At 44.9% G+C, this 20,266-nt stretch overlaps 1 protein-coding gene across 1 annotated transcript in view; it reads left to right on the forward strand.

Annotated features, from left to right (window-relative positions):
* The window catches only part of LOC137217813 (H(+)/Cl(-) exchange transporter 4-like), a 74,363-nt gene that overhangs the window by 40,644 nt on the left and 13,453 nt on the right, over positions 1–20,266 (forward strand). Inside the window, 4 exon segments of the mRNA XM_067724773.1 lie at positions 44–143; positions 4,354–4,534; positions 10,062–10,068; positions 16,104–16,226. Coding sequence (XP_067580874.1) covers positions 44–143; positions 4,354–4,534; positions 10,062–10,068; positions 16,104–16,226 — 411 coding nt within the window.

Consider the following 20,266-nt stretch of genomic DNA (forward strand, 5'->3'; position numbering starts at 1 on the left):
GGAAAGTGTATCCACATCAGCTCCGATGTCTTTCTGCTTCTAGATAACCAGCAAAAGCAAGGAGTCCATATGGGAGTTCATCAAGAGCTTGCTGGACGCCTGGTCGGGATGGGCGGTGATGCTGCTCATCGGCCTGCTGGCAGGTACGTGGAGTGTTTCTCTTGTACTTCAGGCAAGGGGGCTGTTACTTGAAATACCTAAGGGCACAGTACACGACGATACACGTAACATAAATCTATCATCAGTAAAGCAAAAAGACCCCAAGGCATGGACAGGCCCAGGTACGGTCATTGGAGCGCAGTACCGAGAAGGCGGGTTGGCCCTTTCCACACTGTACAAAGGTTTACCGCCATGCTGGATTTTATTGAAAACACACCTTCTATAGTACTTGGCCACGTAGAAGGCGAGAAAGGACGGGAACATGTTGGTCTCTAAAAATAAAACATATGAGACTGGCCTTTACTAACACCGGCAGGCCCTGAGATGAATTGTAAACATCGAGAGACGCTCACGGTAATGCGAGACACCACAGGGTCTGAGGTAGGCCCGGGGCGGGGGGGTGCCTCCAGCCCATGGGTTGTTCTGACCCTCAGGGACTCCGTGTCCTTCATTTTTATAATCCCAGCACCATGTTTGTGAGCAGTAGCTGTTTCCAGAATGAATGAATGAGTATCTGGAGGGGACACCTCCCCTTTTCATAGAAAATGCACAGCCCTCCATGGAAATTGTTTCCTGAAACTTACTTGCTTTTAGGAGGCTGTGAAGGTTAATGTCTAAGGAGAAAAAAATTTGATCATGCTGAAGAGATTCCCTTAAGAAACTCCCCCTGCCTGTAGTAACACACTAGTTCTGCTTATAGGACTGATCAGAGAATGGCTGTGTGATACAGGTTGAATATAGTACGTACTCGCAGAGCACCTGCGGGGCATAGGGTAAAATTTTGTGATTAGAGGACTTTGATTTCTGGCTGCCCTGTCACTCGTTACATCTACAGTGGTAAGAGGGGCCTGGTTGCCGGGGAGGGGCTCCCTCTGCCTGGCATGTCCTAAAGGGCCCAGGAGAGTGCTGAAGGGGCAGTCCTCTCCTTCCGGCCACAGCAGCTACCCACCCATTCCGCCCATCCTGTCCTTCCCCTCCCAGTGGCACTCCCAGTATATATTGGGAGCAGTGCTGGGAGGGAATTCGAGTTCATGGACATATGGCGTTTTGCCACCCATTCATTAGGCTCTATGAAGTCCTTTAAAGGTAGGTGGGGTGGGGGGAGGGCGGGGAGGGTAGTTTGCTGCGAACTTCGATGTCTTTCTTTAGAATAGATTTATAAAACTGTACCCTGTGTTATTCTTGGCTCCTGGGAAGGAGGGATGAATACGGGAAATGAAGGAATCAGAGTAGATGTCTTGGCGTCCTGCTGGAGTCACACAGCATAGATTTATCAACTGATCTCAGAGGCCTGTCGGGCTATCTTTAGCAAGTCAGATACCGACCATCGGGCTTCACTGTTAATCCGATTTCCATCAGTTCTTTCAGGAAGAATCACCTGGGGAATTAAAAAAAAATGCTGCTGCCCAGGCTTCAATTAAATAGTAGCTCCCTGGAGATGACACCCTAGCATTGAGTAAAGCCCCCTTTCCCCTGTGATTCTGATATGCAGCCAGGGGTGAGGACTGCTGGAGAAGGGCGATCCCATGGTCACATCAGCAGATGAGTATAGGAGGGAGGCAAGAAAGAGATGATCTTGGCAGTGAAGGTGGCGAAAGTGTTCTTTTGATCTGGATGAAGGAAAAGCCAGAAAACTGCCCCATTCACCTTCCCGTTCCCCAGTGGCGAGCCCCAGGGGTCCCACTGTCTGGCTTGTCACCTCCGTAGTGGCAGGCAGCCCGGCATTATATTCCGACGCCCAAGACGGAGAGGCCCAAGCTGCGGCTCCTCTGCAGGGCGTTAACCAGGAGCCACCACTGGGTGTCGCTGTTGTTCCACACAGGGCAGTTTTTGTTCCAATGTCGTCATCTGCTTGAGGTGTTCTCTGACCACCTTTTCTAAAAGCACGTCTCCCTCTCTGAGCCTCGTCGCCCTCGCCCACTATATGTATGTATGTGTGTGTGTACGTAACAGCTTTATTGAGATATAACTCACATACCATACAGTTCACCTAAAGTGTACAACTTGGTGGTTTTTAGCGTATTCACAGTTTTGCAACCATCACCAAGGCCAATTTTAGAACATTTTCATCAGCTCCCAAAGAACCTTCCTACCCTTTAGCTATCAGCCCCAGTGCCCCTAGCCTCCGCTCAGTCCTGGGCAACCGCTAATCTACTTGCTGTCTCTGTAGATTTGCCTACTCTGGACATTTCATAAAATGGAAGCATACAATATATGGTCTTTTGTGACTGGCTTCTTTTACAGCATAACGTTTCCAAGGTTCATCCATGCTGTCGCATGTGTCAGCGCTTCATTCCTTTTGGTTGCCATTGTAGGTGGACCACATTTTGTTTCTCCATTCAGCAATTGATGGGCATATGGGTTGTTTCCACTGTTCGGCTTTTGTGAATATGCAGTTGTGAACATTTGCGTACATGTCTTGTGTTGGGTGTATGTTTTCATTTCTCGTGGGCAGATGCCTAGGAATGGAAGTGTTTGGTCAGGTGGTGACTCCTTGTTTAACTTTTTGAGGACGTGTCCGACTGTTCTCCTGCACCATCGTAGGAAGTGGCTGCCATTGGAACGTGCTGTATTCTCCTCTCTAGCACCTACCACCTTCTGTTGGAGCCCCTCATTTACTTACTTATTCAATCTAGTGTCTTCTCGCACAAGCTGAGAGTCCACGAAGGCAGGGACCTGAGTTTGCTTTGTTCACTGCTGTACCCCAGGGTGTGGAACAGTACGTGGCATGTAGTACGTAGGTGCTCAATAAATAGCCCTTGAGTGAATGGATGGACCTGAGTTTCCTGATTTTCATTCGTTTGTTGCTCTCATTCATTCAACATGGATATATAGTTCCAGCTGTGTACCTGACGTGAATACAATGGCCCTTGCCCACTTAAAGGGGACACAGGGTCTAGACACCTGGCTTGATCCCCACCGTGGCACACAAACCAGACAAGAGACTCCCCCCACCCTTATAGACTAGTTGGAGTGTGTGTGTGTGCATGTGAGGGGTGTGTGTGTGTGTGTGTGTGTGTGTGTGTGTGTGTGTGTATACACATATATATAAATACTGATCATATCAGGATGTGATAGGTATGGTGATGGGGAGTGCCTGGGAAGTATACTTAGCCCAGACTTAGGAAATCAGGGGAGGCTTCCTGAAGGAGGTGATATAAATGCCAGCATCTGGAAGATAAATAGGAGCTTGCCGGGTTGGGGGAGGACAGTGCTATCTGAGGCGGTGCAGAGAGGAGGGCCTGGTGTGCCAAGGAACACTGTGCGTGGGATTCGTGATGGAGAGAGAGGAGCCTGGAGAGAAACGTGGGAACGGCGGTCAGAGCCTGCACGCTGCTGAGGATTCGGGTGTTCTGGCTAGAACAGTGGGCGACTGCTGATGGAACCAGGAGAGTGGCAAGGCCAGGTCGCCTGAGGCTGGCGTATGGCTGCCTTTGGGAATTGATGTTCTAATAAGGACCCAGTAAAACTGTGAAAAGTTTGGTAGCGCAAAGGTATTCCCTGCCTTCGTAAAAGACTGGAATGGGTTATTCTAGAAAGAGACCTAAAATGGCCTTCTCTGACCCACTGCACACTCGATTTTATCCCACTCCTATCGGCCTTTCAAGTAGTTATTTACTTATGTAGCTCCTCAGTCCTTTATCCATAATTTTTTAAAAATCCAGAAAGTTCTAACAAGTGAGATTTTTCAAGCTGGATTCCATTTGATGGCAAAACTTTATTTCAATGACAAGGCAGTTATAAATGGTTTTGTCTCCATTTTGTCTGAATTGTCAGGTTTCCTGGAGGATATTCATGTGTGTGATGCCAGCATCCTGCCCCAGAAGCCGCTGAGGGGGTTACGTGATTTATAGGGTGTAGGTACCCTGTTTCTAAGATTCGGAGGGCTGGTTCTGAAAGCTGCTCGGCCCCAGGGGCTTGCGGTGGGGGTCAGCGCTGCAGGTCTCTCCCTCCCACCCTATCGAAGACCCCCGAGGACAGCGTATCATTGGCCTTTGTGTCTCACTGGGCTGGGCACCACTTTTGCCACACCTGGTGCCCTGCCACTCGCTCAGGTGACCTCAAGACTGAAGAAAGAGGCTTCCTGGGTGCGTGGCAGCCCGGGGCACGGGCATCTCCGCCTGGCCCTCTGGGCGCACGTGCTGCCCTGGCCCATGCCTGCCGTCCCTGAGTGGCTCTCACTGCTTCTTCCAGGCACCCTGGCCGGGGTCATCGATCTCGCCGTCGACTGGATGACAGACCTGAAGGAGGGCATCTGCCTGTCCGCCTTCTGGTACAGCCATGAGCAGTGCTGCTGGACTTCCAGTGAGACCACGTTTGAGGACAGGGACAGGTGTCCCCTGTGGCAGAAGTGGTCGGAGCTGCTGGTGAAACAGTCGGAGATGGGTGCAGGGGCGGGTCCTGGCTGGGAGCCCCGTGGCTGGTGTGGGGGGACGTCCGAGCTCTCACCTTGCAGTGTCTCTCCTGACCGTCGTTGTGGCTACTACGAGTGCCACTTGGCTTTTTCTAGCTCTAGGGTTCAAACTTCACTTGGAAAATCCTTTTCCACTATTTCATGTGCACTATGTATGTATTTTCTTTAAAGCCTTTTGTTTGGCTTTATTTTTCTTACTGAGAGAGATCTCTTGATCATGCTGAAGAAATAGGGTTGATTTTTATCCCTTCTGATTGAGAAGAAAAGTTTTTTAATAACAGATTTAGTAAGACATGATCCATATTCCGTGGGGCGTACCCATTAACGGGTACAATGCGATGGCTTTTAGGATATTCACAGAGTTGTGCCACCATCCCCTCGATCTAATTTTAGAACTGTTTTTTTTTAACAGTTTTTTTTATTCAAACAGAAAGTCGCAAAAATTATAATTATCCTCATCAGTTCACTCAGTCCCATGTTATTAATTTTTTCATCTTGGTCTTTTGTTAGCACTTTTATGAATTCATCAGTTTTCCATTAGAGTTCTGAAAATGCTTATTCATTCAGTTCAGCAGTATAGTCAATTACCAGAAACCTGTACTTGTCAGAACCTTTTCCATGAATTCCTTGAAGATGAAACCCTTTTATAGGAACATTTTTGCAAAAGCATCAGAGTATACCCAGAACTGTCTGTAAATGACAAAAGACTTAAAAATGGCCACGGTTAAAGATTTGATGAAAGTTCATAATAATGCAGTTGACAAAGAAATTTAGTTATTTCTGAGATATACGTTTTAAAGTAATAACTAGAATTATGACTTATAACATTATACCAGGGCATATAAGATTTTTAGAATTTCATGTAATGTCTGAAACATTTATATTAACATATTTCCATACAAATAACCCAAAGAAAGTTTAGTATTAGTTTCTTTTTTTTTTTTTAATACAACACGTTCTTATGAGTCATCAGTTTTATACACATCAGTGTATGCATGTCAATCCCAGTCGCCCAGTACAGCACACCACCATCCCCACCCCACCGCGGTTTTCCCCCCTTGGCGTCCATATGTTTGTTCTCTACATCTGTGTCTCAAATTCTGCCCTGCAAACCGGTTCATCTGTACCATTTTTCTAGGTTCCACATACATGCGTTAATATACTATATTTGTTTTTCTCTTTCTGACTTACTTCACTCTGTATGACAGTCTCTAGATCCATCCACATCATCCACATCTAAACATGACTCAATTTCGTTCCTTTTTATGGCTGAGTAATATTCCATTGTATTCTTTATCCATTTTTATGGCTGAGAAATATTTCATTGTATTCTTTATCCATTCTTTATCCATCTTCTTTATCCATTTGTCTGTCAGTGGGCACTTAGGTTGCTTCCATGACCTGGCTGTTGTAAATAGTGCTGCAATGAATACTGGGATGCATGTGTCTTTTTGAATTATGGCTTTCTCTGGGTATATGCCCAGTAGTGGGTTTGCTGGATCATATGGTAATTCTATTTTTAGTTTTTTAAGGAACCTCCATACTGTTCTCCATAGTGGCTGTATCAATTTACATTCCCACCAACAGTGCAAGAGGGTTCCCTTTTCTCCACACCGTCTCCAGCATTTGTTGTTTGTAGATTTTCTGATGATGCCCATTCTAACTCGTGTGAGGTGATACCTCATTGCAGTTTTGATTTGCATTTCTCTAATAATTAGTTATGTTGATCAGCTTTTCATGTGCCTCTTGGCCATCTGTATGTCTTCTTTGGAGAAATGTCTATTTAGGTCTTCCGCCCATTTTTGGATTGGGTTGTTTGTTTCTTTAATATTGAGCTGCATGAGCTGTTTATATATTTTGGAGAGTAATCCTTTGTCCATTGATTCATTTGCAATATTTTCTCCCATTCTGAGGGTTGTCTTTTCATCTTGTTTATGGTTTCATTTGCTGTGCAAAAGCTTTTAAGTTTCATTAGGTCCCATTTGTTTATTTTTGTTTTTATTTCCATTACTCTAGGAGGTGGATCAAAAAAGATCTTGCTGTGATTTATGTCAAAGAGTGTTCTTCCTTTGTTTTCCTCTAAGAGTTTTATAGTGTCCAGTCTTAACATTTAGGTCTCGAATCTATTTTGAGTTTATTTTTATGTATGGTGTTAGGGAGTGTTCTAATTTCATTCTTTTACATGTAGCTGTCCAGTTTTCCCAGCACCACTCATTGAAGAGACTGTCTATTCTCCATTGTATATCTTTGCCTCCTTTGTCGTAGATTAGTTGACCATAGGTAGGTTTATCTCCAGGCTTTCTATCTTGTTCCATTGATCTGTGTTTCTGTTTTTGTGCCAGTACCATATTGTCTTGATTACTGTAGTTTTTTAGTGTAGTCTGAAGTCAGGGAGTCTGATTCCTCCAGCTCCGTTTTTTTTGTTTTTTTTTTAAACATCTTTATTGGAGCATAATTGCTTTACAATGGTATGTTAGTTTCAGCTTCACAACAAAATGAATCAGTTATATATATACATATGTTCCCATATCTCTTCCCGCTTGCGTCACCCTCCCTCCCACCCTCCCTATCCCACCCCTCCAGGCGGTCACACAGCACCGAGCTGATCTCCCTGTGCTATGCGGCTGCTTCCCACTAGCTATCTACCTTACGTTTGGTAGTGTATACATGTCCATGCCTCTTTATTGCTTTGTCACCGTTTACCCTTCCCCCTCCCCATAGCCTCAAGTCCATTCTCTAGTAAGTCTGTGTCTTTATTCCTGTTTCACCCCTAGGTTTTTCATGACATTTTTTTTTTTTCTTAAATTCCATATATATGTGTTAGCATACGGGTCTCTTGTAGACAGCAAATATATGGGTCTTGTTTTTGTATCCATTCAGCCAATCTGTGTCTTTTGGTGGGAGCATTTAGTCCATTTACATTTAAGGTAATTATCGATATGTGTGTTCCCATTCCCATTTTCTTAATTGTTTTGGGTTTGTTATTGTAGGTCTTTTCCTTCTTTTGTGTTTCTTGCCTAGAGAAGTTCCTTTAGCAGTTGTTGTAGAGCTGGTTTGGTGGTGCTGAACTCTCTCAGCTTTTGCTTGTCTGTAAAGGTTTTAATTTCTCCATCAAATCTGAATGAGATCCTTGCTGGGTAGAGTAATCTTGGTTGCAGGTTTTTCTCCTTCAACACTTTCAATATGTCCTGCCACTCCCTTCTGGCTTGCAGAGTTTCTGCTGAAAGATCAGCTGTTAACCTTATGGGGATTCCCTTGTGTGTTATTTGTTGTTTTTCCCTTGCTGCTTTTAATATGTTTTCTTTGTATTTAATTTTTGACAGTTTGATTAATATGTGTCTTGGCGTATTTCTCCTTGGATTTATCCTGTATGGGACTCTCTGTGCTTCCTGGACTTGATTAACTATTTCCTTTCCCATATTAGGGAAGTTTTCAACTATAATCTCTTCAAATATTTTCTCAGTCCCTTTCTTTTTCTCTTCTTCTTCTGGAACCCCTATAATTCGAATGTTGGTACGTTTAATGTTGTCCCAGAGGTCTCTGAGACTGTCCTCAGTTCTTTTCATTCTTTTTTCTTTATTCTGCTCTGCAGTAGTTATTTCCACTATTTTATCTTCCAGGTCACTTATCCGTTCTTCTGCCTCAGTTATTCTGCTATTGATCCCATCTAGAGTACTTTTAATTTCATTTATTGTGTTGTTCATCGTTGCTTGTTTCATCTTTAGTTCTTCTAGGTCCTTGTTAACTGATTCTTGCATTTTGTCCATTCTATTGTCCATTCTATCTCCAAGATTTCGGATCAACCTTACTATCATTATTTTGAATTCTTTTTCAGGTAGACTGCCTATTTCCTCTTCATTTGTTAGGTCTGATGGGTTTTTATCTTGCTCCTTCATCTGCGGTGTGTTTTTCTGTCTTTTCATTTTGCTTATCTTAGTGTGTTTGGGGTCTCCTTTTTTGCAGGCTGAAGGTTCGTAGTTCCTGTTGTTTGTTGTGTCTGTCCCCAGTGGCTAAGGTTGGTTCAGTGGGTTGTGTAGGCTTCCTGGTGGAGGGTACTAGTGCCTGTGTTCTGGTGGATGAGGCTAGATCTTGTCTTTCTGGTGGGCAGGTCCACGTCTGGTGGTGTGTTTTGGGGTGTCTGTAGACTTATTATGATTTTGGGCCGCCTCTCTGCTAATGGGTGGGGTTGTGTTCCTGTCTTGCTAGTTGTTTGGCATAGGATGTCCAGCACTGTAGCTTGCTGGTCGTTGAGTGAAGCTGGGTGCTGGCGTTGAGATGGAGATCTCTCGGAAATTTTTGCTGTTTGATATTATGTGCAGCTGGGAGGTCTCTTGTGGATCAGTGTCCTGAAGTTGGCTCTCCCACCTCAGAGGCACAGCACTGACTCCTGGCTGCAGCACCAAGAGCCTTTCATCCACAGGGCTCCTTAATTTGGGATGATTGGTTGTCTTTTCAGGTATTCCACAGATGCAGGGTACATCAAGTTGATTGTGGAGCTTTAATCCGCTGCTTCTGAGGCTGCTGGGAGAGATTTCCCTTTCTCTTCTTTGTTCTCACAGCTCCCAGGGGCTCAGCTTTGGATTTAGCCCCGCCTGTGCGTGTAGGTCGCCGGAGGGCGTCTGTTCTTTGCTCAGACAGGACGGGGTTAAAGGAGCCGCTGATTCGGAGGCTCTGGCTCACTCAGGCCCGGGGGTAGGGAGGGGCACGGAGTGTGGGGCGGGCCTGCGGCGGCAGAGGCCGGCGAGAAGTTGCAGCCTGAGGCGCGCCTGTGCGTTCTCCAGGGGGAGTTGTCCCTGGATCCCGGGACCCTGGCAGTGGCGGGCTGCACAGGCTCCCCGGAAGGGCGTGCGGCTAGTGACCTGTGTTCGCACACAGGCCTCCCGGTGGCGGCAGCAGCGGCCCTAGCGTCTCATGTCTGTCTCTGGGCTCCGCACTTTTAGCCGCGGCTCGCGCCCGTCCCTGGAGCTCTCTCAAGCAGCGTTCTTAATCCCCTCTCCTCGTGCAGCAGGAAACAAAGAGGGACGTAAAAGTCTCTTGCCTCTTCGGCAGTTCCAAACTTCTCCCCGGACTCTCTCCCGGCCAGCCGCGGTGCGCTAACGCCCTGCAGGCTGTGTTCACGCCGCCAACCTCAGTCCTCTCCCGGCGCTCCGACAAAAGCCGGAGCCTCAGCTCCCAGTCCCGCCCGCCCCGGCGGGCGAGCAGACAAGCCTCTCGGCTGGCGAGTTCCGGTCGGCCCGATCCTCTGCGCTGGAATCTGCCCGCTTTGCCCTCCGCACCCCTGTTGCTGTGCTCTCCTCCGCGGCTCCCAAGCTCCCCCACTCCGCCTCCCGAAGCCTCCGCCCGCGAAGGGGCTTCCTAGTGTGTGGACACTTTTCCTCCTTCGCAGCTCTCTCCCGCTGGTGCAGGACCCGTCCCTATCCTTTTGTCTCTGTTTAGTTTTTTCTTTTGCCCTACCCAGGTACGTGGGGGGTTTCTTGCCTTTTGGGAGGTCTGAGGTCTTCTGCCAGCGTTCAGTAGGTGCTCCGTAGGAGTTGTTCCACGCGTAGATGTATTTCTGGTGTATCTGTGGGGAGGAAGGTGATCTCCGCGTCTTACTCTTCCGCCATCTTCCCGGAAGTCCCAGCTCCGTTTTTTTCTGTCAAGACTGCTTTGGCTATTCGGGGTCTTTTGTGTCTCCATACAAATTTTAAGATGATTTGTTCTAGTTCCGTAAAAAATGCCATTGGTAATTTGATAGGGATTGCATTGAATCTGTAGATGGCTTTGGGTAGTATGGTCATTTTCACAATGTTGATTCTTCCAATCCAAGAACATGATATATCTCTCCATCTGTTGGTATCATCTTTAGTTTCTTTCATCAGTGTCTTATAGTTTTCTTCATACAGGTCTTTTGTCTCCCTAGGTAGGTTTATTCCTAGGTATTTTATTCCTTTTGTTGCAGTGGTAAATGGGAGTGTTTCCTTAATTTCTCTGTCAGATTTTTCATCCTTAGTGTATAGGAATGCAAGAGATTTCTGTGCATTCATTTTGTATCCTGCTACTTTACCAAATTCATTGCGTAGCTCTAGTAGTTTTCTGGTGACAGTTTTACATCTTCTTTTCCGATTTGTATTCCTTTTGTTTCTTTTTCTTCTCTGATTGCCATGGCTAGGACTTCCAAAACTATGTTGAATAAGAGTGGTGAGAATGTACATTCTTGTCTTGTTCCTGATCTTAGAGGAAATGCTTTCAGTGTTTCACCATTGAGAATGATGTTTGCTGTGGGTTTGTCATATATGGCCTTTATTATGTTGAGGTAGGTTCCCTCTATGCCCACTGTCTGGAGAGTTTTATCGTACATGGGCGTTGAATTTTGTCAAAAGCTTTTTCTGCATCTATTGAGATGATCATATGGTTTTTATTCTTCAATTTGTTAATACAGTGAATCACATTGATTGATTTGCGTATGTCGAAGAATCCTTGCATCCCTGGGATAACTCCCACTTGATCATGGTGTATGATCCTTTTAATGTGTTGTAAGATTCTATTTGCTAGTATTTTGTTGAGGATTTTTGCATCTATATTCATCAGTGATATTGGCCTCTAATTTTCTTTTTTTGTAGTATCTTTGTCTGCGTTTGGTATCAGGGTGATGGTGGCCTCATAGAATGAGTGTGGGAGTGTTCCTTCCTCTGCAATTTTTTGGAAGAGTTTGAGAAGGATGGCTCTTCCCTAAATGTTTGACAGAATTCACCTGTGAAGCCATCTGGTCCTGGACTTTTGTTTGTTGGAAGGTTTTTAATCACAGTTTCAATGTCATTACTTGTGATTGGTATGTTCATATTTTCTATTTCTTCCTGGTTCAGTCTTGGAAGTTTATACCTTTGTAAGAATTTGTCCATTTCTTTCAGGTTTTCCATTTTATTGGCATAGAGTTGCTTTTAGTAGTCTCTTAGGATGCTTTGTATTTCTGCAGTGTCTGTTATAACTTCTCCTTTTTCATTTCTAAATTTATTGATTTGAGTCCTCTCCCTCTTTCTTGATGAGTCTGGCTAATGGTTTAGCAATTTTGTTTGTCTTCTCAAAGAACCAGCTTTTAGTTTTATTGACCTTTGCTATTGTATTCTTTGTTTCTATTTCATTGATTTCTGCTCTGATCTTTATGATTTCTTTCCTTCTGCTAACTCTGGGTTTTGTTTGTTCTTCTTTCTCTAGTTCCCTTAGGTTTAACATTAGATTGTTTATTTGAGATGTTTCTTGTTTCTTGAGGTAGGCTTGTATAGCTATAAACTTCCCTCTTAGAACTGCTTTTGCTGCATCCCATAGGTTTTGGATCACCGTGTTTTCACTGTCATTTGTCTCTAGGTATTTTTTGATTTCCTCTTTGATTTCCTCAGTGATCTCTTGGTTATTTAGTAACGTCTTGTTTAGCATCCATGTATTTGTGCTTTTTACTTTTTTTCCCCTGTAATTCATTTCTAATCTCATAGCCTTGTGGTCAGAGAAGATGCTTGATATGATTTCAGTTTTCTTAAATTTACTGAGGCTTGATTTGTGACCCAAGATGTGATCTATTCTGGAGAATGTTTCATGCACACTTGAGAAGAAAGTGTAATCTGCTGTTTTGGGATGGAATGTCCTATAAATATCAATTAAATCTATCTGGTCTATTGTGTCATTTAAAGCTTCTCTTTCCTTATTTATTTTCTTTTTGGATGATCTGTCCATTGGTGTAAGTGAGATGTTAATGTCTCCCACTATTATTGTGTTACTGTCGATTTGCTTTTTTATAGCTGTTAGCAGTTGCCTTATGTATTGAGGTACTCCTATGTTGGGTGCATATATATTTATAATTGTTATATCTTCTTCTTGGATTGATCCCTTGATCATTATGTAGTGTCCTTCCTTGTCTCTTGTAACATTCTTTATTTTAAAGTCTATTTTATCTGATATGAGTATTCCTACTCCAGCTTTCTTTTGATTTCCATTGGCATGGAATATCTTTCTCCATCCCCTCACTTTCAGTCTGAATGTGTCCCTAGGTCTGAAGTGCGTCTCTTGTAGACAGCATGTAGATGGGTCTTGTTTTTGTATCCATTCAGCAAGCCTGTGCCTTTTGGTTGGAGCATTTCATCCATTCACGTTTAAGGTAATTATGGATATGTATGTTCCTATGACCATTTTCTTAATTGTTTTGGGTTTGTTTTTGTAGGTCCTTTTCTTCTCTTGTGTTTCCCACTTAGAGAAGTTCCTTTAGCATTTGTTGTAGAGTTGGTTTGGTGATGCTGAATTCTCTTAGCTTTTGCTTGCCTATAAAGCTTTTGATTTCTCCATCAAATCTGAATGAGATCCTTGCAGGGTAGAGTAATCTTGGTTGTAGTTTCTTCCTTTTCATCACTTTAAGTATATCATGCCACTCCCTTCTGACTTGTAGAGTTTCTGCTGAGAAATCAGCTCTTCACCTTATGGGAGTTCCCTTGTATGTTATTTTTCCTTTTTCCCTTACTGCTTTCAATAATTTTTCTTTGTCTTTAATTTTTCCAATTTGATTACGCTGTGTCTTGGTGTGTTTCTCCTTGGGTTTATCCTGAATGGGACTCACTGCGCTTCCTGGACTTGGGTGGCTATTTCCTTTACCATGTTAGGGAAGTTTCAACTATAATCTATTCAAATATTTTCTCTGGTCCTTTCTCTCTCTCTTCTACTTCTAGGACCCCTATAATGCTAATGTTGTTGTGTTTAATGTTGTCCCAGAGGTCTCTTAGGCTGTCTTCATTTCTTTTCATTCTGTTTTCTTTATTCTGTTCCGCAGCAATGACTTCCACCATTCCTGTCTTCCAGGTCACTTATCCATTCTTCTGCTTCAGTTATTCTGCTATTAATTCCCTGTAGTGTATTTTTCATTTTAGTTATTGTGTTGTTCATCTCTGTTTGTTTGTTCTTTAATTCTTCTAGGTCTTTTTTAAACATTTCTTGCATCTTCTCGGTCTTTGCCTCCATTCTTTTTCCAAGGTCCTGGATCATCTTCACTATCATTATTCTGAATTATTTTTCTGGAAGGTTGCCTATCTCTACTTCATTTAGTTGTTTTTCTGGGGTTTTATTTTGTTCCTTCATCTGGTACATAGGCCTCTGCCTTTTCATCTTGTCTGTCTTTCTGTGAATGTCTAGAACATTGTCATCGCCCCCAAAGAATCCTTTTTGGATCGGCAGTCACTCCCCATTTCCCCACTGTCCGCCAGCCCTAGGCAACCACGAATCCACTTTCTTGTCTCTGCAGATTTCCCTGTTCTGGACATTTCATGTAAATGGAATCATACAATCAATCAGTGGACTTTTGTGTCTGGCTTCATTCACTTAGCGTAATGTCTTCCAGATTCGTTCGTGTCATACCATAGATTGGTACTTTATTCCTTTTCATGGCCAAATAACATTCCATTGTCTGGATAGAGCACATTTCATTTCTCCACTCATCAGCTGAGTAACATGGGTTGCTTCCACTTTTGGGCTATTATGAATGATTTTGCTTTCAACGTTTGTCTACAGGTTTTTGTGTGGACATATGTTTTCATTTCTTTTGGGTAGATACCTAGGAGGGGAATTGCTGGGTCACATGGCAACTCTATATTTAACCTTCTGAGGAGCTGCCAGACTCTCTTCCAGAGTGGCTGCACCACTTGAGACTCCAGCAGCAGTGTATGTGGGTTCCAGTTTCCCCACATCCTCACCGACCCCAGTTGTTATCTGGTTTGGATTATAGCCCTCCTAACAGGTGTGAAGTGCTGTCTCATTGTGGATTAAGTTACCATCTTCCAGTGCATCTTAGGAGCACGTTACAGAGGATGTTTGTGGGCCTTCTGTGATGGGAATATCCCAGGCCCAGGGGATGTAGCAGTGAAGCACAGACCTGTTGCTTGCCTTCATGGCACTCCAAGCTTCAGATCCACATACACATCTTAGCTGGGGAAAAGGGTTAATTTCTAACCGAATTCAGTGGTTACCACAATGACTGTGGGTCATCGACAGATCAGAAGCCCAGGTGAGGGGGAGTTAGGTTGGAACGATTCACATTAGGGGCAATGTGAGGACCATTCAAGCTAGAAGTGTTCTTGGAAGATAGATGTGATCCCTTTATTCTCCTCTTCCCTCTCCCGCTCTCTTGCCCGATTGACTTAATGCAGCTGAAGACATTTGGAATGCACTTTGGCATTTGCTAAAGCTCTTTCTCAGTGGAGTTGAAAATTAATTCCTTCAAATCTCAGAAGTAGACCGGGATCTTGAAATCTCATACGTTCTCAGTGCTCTCCATTACTTCCAAAAATAAATTCTCTACTTGAGTTGATGGAGGTGGGCAGGCAGAATTGGCTGGGCGCCATGTTTGATTTCTTCTCTCCTAATTTGGGGGGAAACATGGCCGTCTAACTTTTCAGCCATTTCTAAGATTTATACTTTGATTCAAAGAATTACTGTTATCAAGGGTGAGACGTTATTTTTAGTCTCAAAAAAGTCCATTTTTCGGGCTTCCCTGGTGGCGCAGTGGTTGAGAGTCCACCTGCCGATGCGGGGGACACTGGTTCGTGCCCCGGTCCGGGAAGATCCCACATGCCGCGGTGCGGCTGGGCCCGTGAGCCATGGCCGCTGAGCCTGCTCGTCCGGAGCCTGGGCTCCGCAATGGCAGAGGCCACAACAGTGAGAGGCCCGCATACTGCAAAAAAAAAAAAAAAAGTCCATTTTTCACTAGGTGAAATGTATTTCTCTGTCTGATTTCTCACCACATAGGGTGTGAATATCTGTGATTGTTAAGGCTAGAGCCATCTCCTGGAGCGTGTTTTTGCATTTTACAGGCACACGTGTAGCCGTGCCCACAGCCTGGCTTGTAGGTGCCCTCACTTTCCCTCTCCATCACGTGCGGCATCCAGATGGTGGCAAGAAGCTGAGGCCTGGAGAATTGTGGTCTCTGCCCACAGACCAGGTCCTCAGCCTCAGAGACCCCAGACTGTGTATTTGGTTCAGAAAATGTTCCCCACACATCAGATAATTTGAACTATTGGGGCGGTGCCTGAGACTCTGCATTTCCAGCCCACGCCCAGGTCCAGGGACCACATCTGGGTAGCAGTATTCTAAAATGCAGTTCCCACACTTCCTCACTGGCAGGGCAGCTGCGTGCTGCGGCACGGATGTGGCCTTCATGAAAGCAAAGAGGCTGATCCACCATACACGAGACCAAACAAACCTTCCCGGGGCTCGAAGGCAGAAATTTCTCTTACACCTTTCATTAACTTGAGGGCCCGGAGCCATTAAAACCAAGCCTCATTCACAGTTTCTATGACTGCTGAGATCTCACCTGGTAGAAGGTGTGTGTACACAGCTCCCGGAGAAGCAGCCAGCGCTGTGTGTGTGAACCGACTGTAGCAATAGCAGCAGCTGATAAAGCCAACCCTGCCTCTTCGCTGACACAGGACCCGGAGAGAAGCTGCCTGGCGGAGGGGCAGGTGCGTCGCTCGGTTCTGCGGTGGCTCACGTGTTCTTTCTTGTTCTGTGTCTCGTTTAGGGTGCCAGCGCTTACATTCTGAATTACCTAATGTACATCCTGTGGGCGTTGCTGTTTGCGTTTTTGGCCGTCTCCCTGGTACGAGTATTTGCACCATACACCTGTGGCTCTGGTATACCCGAGGTGAGTGGGGGCTGAATGAATTTCTTTTGTGCCAATAATAAGAATAGCAAATGCTTATGTGGCACTTCTGTGCTAAGCACGGTTCCAAGCATTGGACATCTGTTCACTCATTTAGTCCTCACAGGGAACCTATGAGGTAGGTACTGTTATTCTTCATTTGACGGTTGGGGAAACTGAAGCACACAGAGGTTAAGTAACTTGCCCAAGGTCACTAAGCCGGTGAGCTGGGAGTCGAATCCAGCTGTCTGGCTTTATGCTCTGTTGCTTCTCAGATGCTTAAATTCTTGTCTTTACAAACCAGGCATAACTCTTAAAGCCTGTGGAGTCAGAGTCCGTTAACCACACACACAAACGTGGCACTCTAGTAACTCATAAGTGCGTCTGTGATAGAACGTGAAAGAGGACAACAGTGGAGGTTTACTGCTCAGAAAGCTTACTGATGAGTAGACTCCCTCACCACGTTTTGCTCTTCTGGTGACAGGGTAATAGCAATCTTTAAAAAATGAATTCCACGTTCAGTACATGTGCCGTGAATGCACCCTTGTGGGTTCAGAGTTCTTCTAAATATTTTTCAGCACTTTCTTATAACCAGAGTATGATGGAAGTGACCTCATCGATCAGGAGGAATGCCCAAGAGCAAACTTCAGACCAAGGAGATCTGCTGGGTTAGAATAACGATGCTTGAGCAAATTCCCGAAAAGCCCACATAGTAAAACTTTTAGCCAGAAATCATTTTAAAAGCACTTAGATGATCATTCTAATCATTGCTGTTCCATTCTCCTTCAAGTCGGTGCTTCAGCAGCGCCCGTAGACGGCGGAGATGCCGAGTCGATAAAGATGTGAGCGGTCATGGCAGTGCACCCACACTCTTTGGTGGTGTCGCCAGCACCGCCGCTGGTCTGGGCAGTTCATGCAAAGGGCTGGGGTAATTAAAGGATCATCGAAAGGAAAGCTCAACATTGTCTTGATCCAGGAAAGGATTAAAAAAAGAAAAGACTATTTCATGTTGAACTTTGGATGGTTTATATGAGCGTGTTGCTGCAGGAGCCTGAAAAATAAGCTGCAATACCATCCTGTTTCCTCGGTACAGCCACTGCTGCTCTAAGGCACCATATGCATTCCTAAAAATCACAAAACTGCATCATCAAAACCACAGAGCTTGTGGGGAAGATGGGGCGGGGGGCACAGCACTCAGAAACTTCACTGGTGACACATGAAAAAGACGGGAACTTCATAAAAGCAGTAGCAGAGTTAGACACACGTTAAATGGTTAAGAAATGTGTGAATACTCCCCTAGTGCATGCGTGAGCTGGGAGTCGTCTGAGACGTGTGCCTGTGTGCATTTTGTGTAGCCCTGCACGGCTCGATTCGCAGCTGCAGTTTTCTGCCTTGTGTTTCTCCCAGATGAAATTGTGCAGAAACAGATGCGAAATTGGCATTATGCTCAAGTTCTGCCCTGACTGCATGAATCACACTGGAACAAATTTGGGTTTTCCAAACAAGTGTTCAGGCAGAACTGACTGCGTTTTATTGGATATCGAAGACCGAAGGCACCCGGGACACTAAAAAGAACAGATGACTGTTGGCATCTCGGTTTCTGATCGCAATGCCCAACAGCACGCGCTTTTGGACTCCAGCCGCCTATCAAAATAAGGAGATGGCCAGTGGGGAACTGGTGGGGAATTTAAAGCAGCAATAAAAGATGTGGGGGCAATCCCATCTTCCCCTTCCAAGAACCAGAGGTGCGTGGCTCAGCTCTTAGACAGACAGGGAACTCTATCTGGGAGGGGCTAGCCGGACCTGGTCTTCGTCCAAAGCGGGCATCTTTATTTGTGACAGCTGAACTCAAAAGGAATAAACTACTGAGTTGAGCATTGTTTCCCGTGTGACAAAGCACAAGGAACACACTGACATGGATAAAACTCATAAAAGCGGTATCAAGTGAAAAAAGTAAGTTGCAGAAGAATATCTAAATAAAGTATGAATCTATTTATGTAGAGTCCCTAAAAGAGCCAAAATGAAACAAGCATACTGTTTAGTGATATACATATGTGCTAAAGCTATAGAGAAAGGCAAGGGAATGATTGGAGGCGGGAGGAGGAAGGTTCCACTGAGGAAGCAAACAGGGCTTTCAAAGGTACCTGCTCTTCTGTCCTAAACTTGGTAGTGGGTACATGAACATGCTTTCAGCCGTATATAATATGTAACAGGTTCATGTCTCTATTTATAAAAGAGTTCACAATAATCTTTTCAAGTACCAGGAGCCCAGTGGAGATTTCATAATTAAGCTTTGGTTATTATGACTCAGTAGTAGAAAATTTTCCCTGTTATTATAGTAGAGCTTGAAATTCCTAACCTAAGGGTGCAATACCTACCCCAGTTCTTGGAGGAGAGGGGCAGAGTGAAAAGTAAGTGCAAATAAGTAGTTCCTGGATATAAAGGATGTCCTTCCAGTTAAAACCCAACGGACCATGCAAACAGCTCTACTCAGTTTGAGATACAGGGCTATTCTTCACTTCAGGAAAGATACTAAATGAGATCTTTAGAAAATAAACTTCCCATCGTAGGAGGTGATCGGCAGTGTCGGAACAAACTTTGAATGCAGTGCACTTCTGAACAGTTTAAAAATCACTCATCCTTTATAATGTTTGCTTCTGAAACATTTAGATTACTTTGGATGACAGCGTTACTGACCAGGGTTCTTGACCTCCTTAATCAATAGAATGTGATCAGAGGCCAGGCAAGAAATTCAGGCAAGGCTTTATTGGGGCCAGAGCTGCAGCAGGGGGGGAGGGAGAACAAGTAACATGTGCCCTTGCTGGCTTACTTGCTGGGGGGCAGGGCGAGCTGGTTCCTGATATGCGGTGAGGGGAGGGGTGTGTCCAGGGGTCCGGCCGGAGGGGAGGCTTAGGGGATCTGCCCACCCCTTTGGTGGTGTTGAGTGCAGGGGGCATGCGCAGTGCCCTGCTTTTGCTCCTGGCTCTTCAGAAGTGGCAGTGGGGCTTTTTGGTCTCTTTGTATCTTGTTGTCCAGAATTTGCCCCAACCGGGCATGCATGCAGTTACTTTTAGTCCCTTATAATTTCTCTGTATTTTGTTGCTAGGTGTTTGTCCAGGTGCAAGCACTGCAGCACTGCAGCAAAGGGTCCCAGGTCCCAGCCAGTGTCAAAAACTCCTTTGAAACATTAAAAAAAATACAAATTTAGAGACCATTTCTTTTCTGTGTAATAAATGCTCTTGTATTAGCTCTACAAAGCACATTTAAAAGTCCACACTAGTTCTTGGGCTTCAGAACTTAGAACGAACTGGGCAAGGATGACTCTACTACTGTCTGCTTCATTCATAGAACCACTGTGGACCGTATAAGAAATCACGTCCTCCTACGGACTTGCCTGGTGGCACAGTGGTTAAGAATCTACCTGCCAGGGGTTTCCCTGGAGGCGCAGTGGTTGAGAGTCCGCCTGCCTGTGCAGGGGACACGGGTTTGAGCCCTGGTCCGGGAAGATCCTACATGCCGTGGAGCAACTAAGCCCGTGCATCACAACTACTGAGCCTGTACTCTAGAGCCCGCGAGCCACAACTACTGAGCCCATGTGCCACAACTACTGAAACCCATGCGCCTAGAACCCATGCTCCGCAACAAGAGACGCCACTGCAATGAGAAGCCCGTGCACTGCAACAAAGACTAGCCCCCGCTCACTGCAACTAGAGAAAGCCCGCACGCAGCAACGAAGACCCAATGCAGCCAAATAAATAAAATGAAGGAAAAAAAAGTAATCATGCCCCCCTAGAACTTACTTTGAGTTGATGTTTCAGTTCTATACAATGTGAACTCTCTCACAAATATTTATTTGCCAGAGAGGTTTTAAAGGTACCACCATCAAGTCACAAATGTGCTGCAATACATCGCCCTAAAGCCCTGCTTGACTCAGTCTCTGTTGATCCAAATTAAAGCAAGCGATTGGATTTTGGCATCTACTGGGAATGAATTTGCCTTCTTTAGTCCCTAGTTTGATCATGACAATTTTATAAAGTCATTTT

Source organism: Pseudorca crassidens, chromosome Y (assembly GCF_039906515.1).
Source record: "Pseudorca crassidens isolate mPseCra1 chromosome Y, mPseCra1.hap1, whole genome shotgun sequence".
NCBI lineage: Eukaryota > Metazoa > Chordata > Mammalia > Artiodactyla > Delphinidae > Pseudorca > Pseudorca crassidens.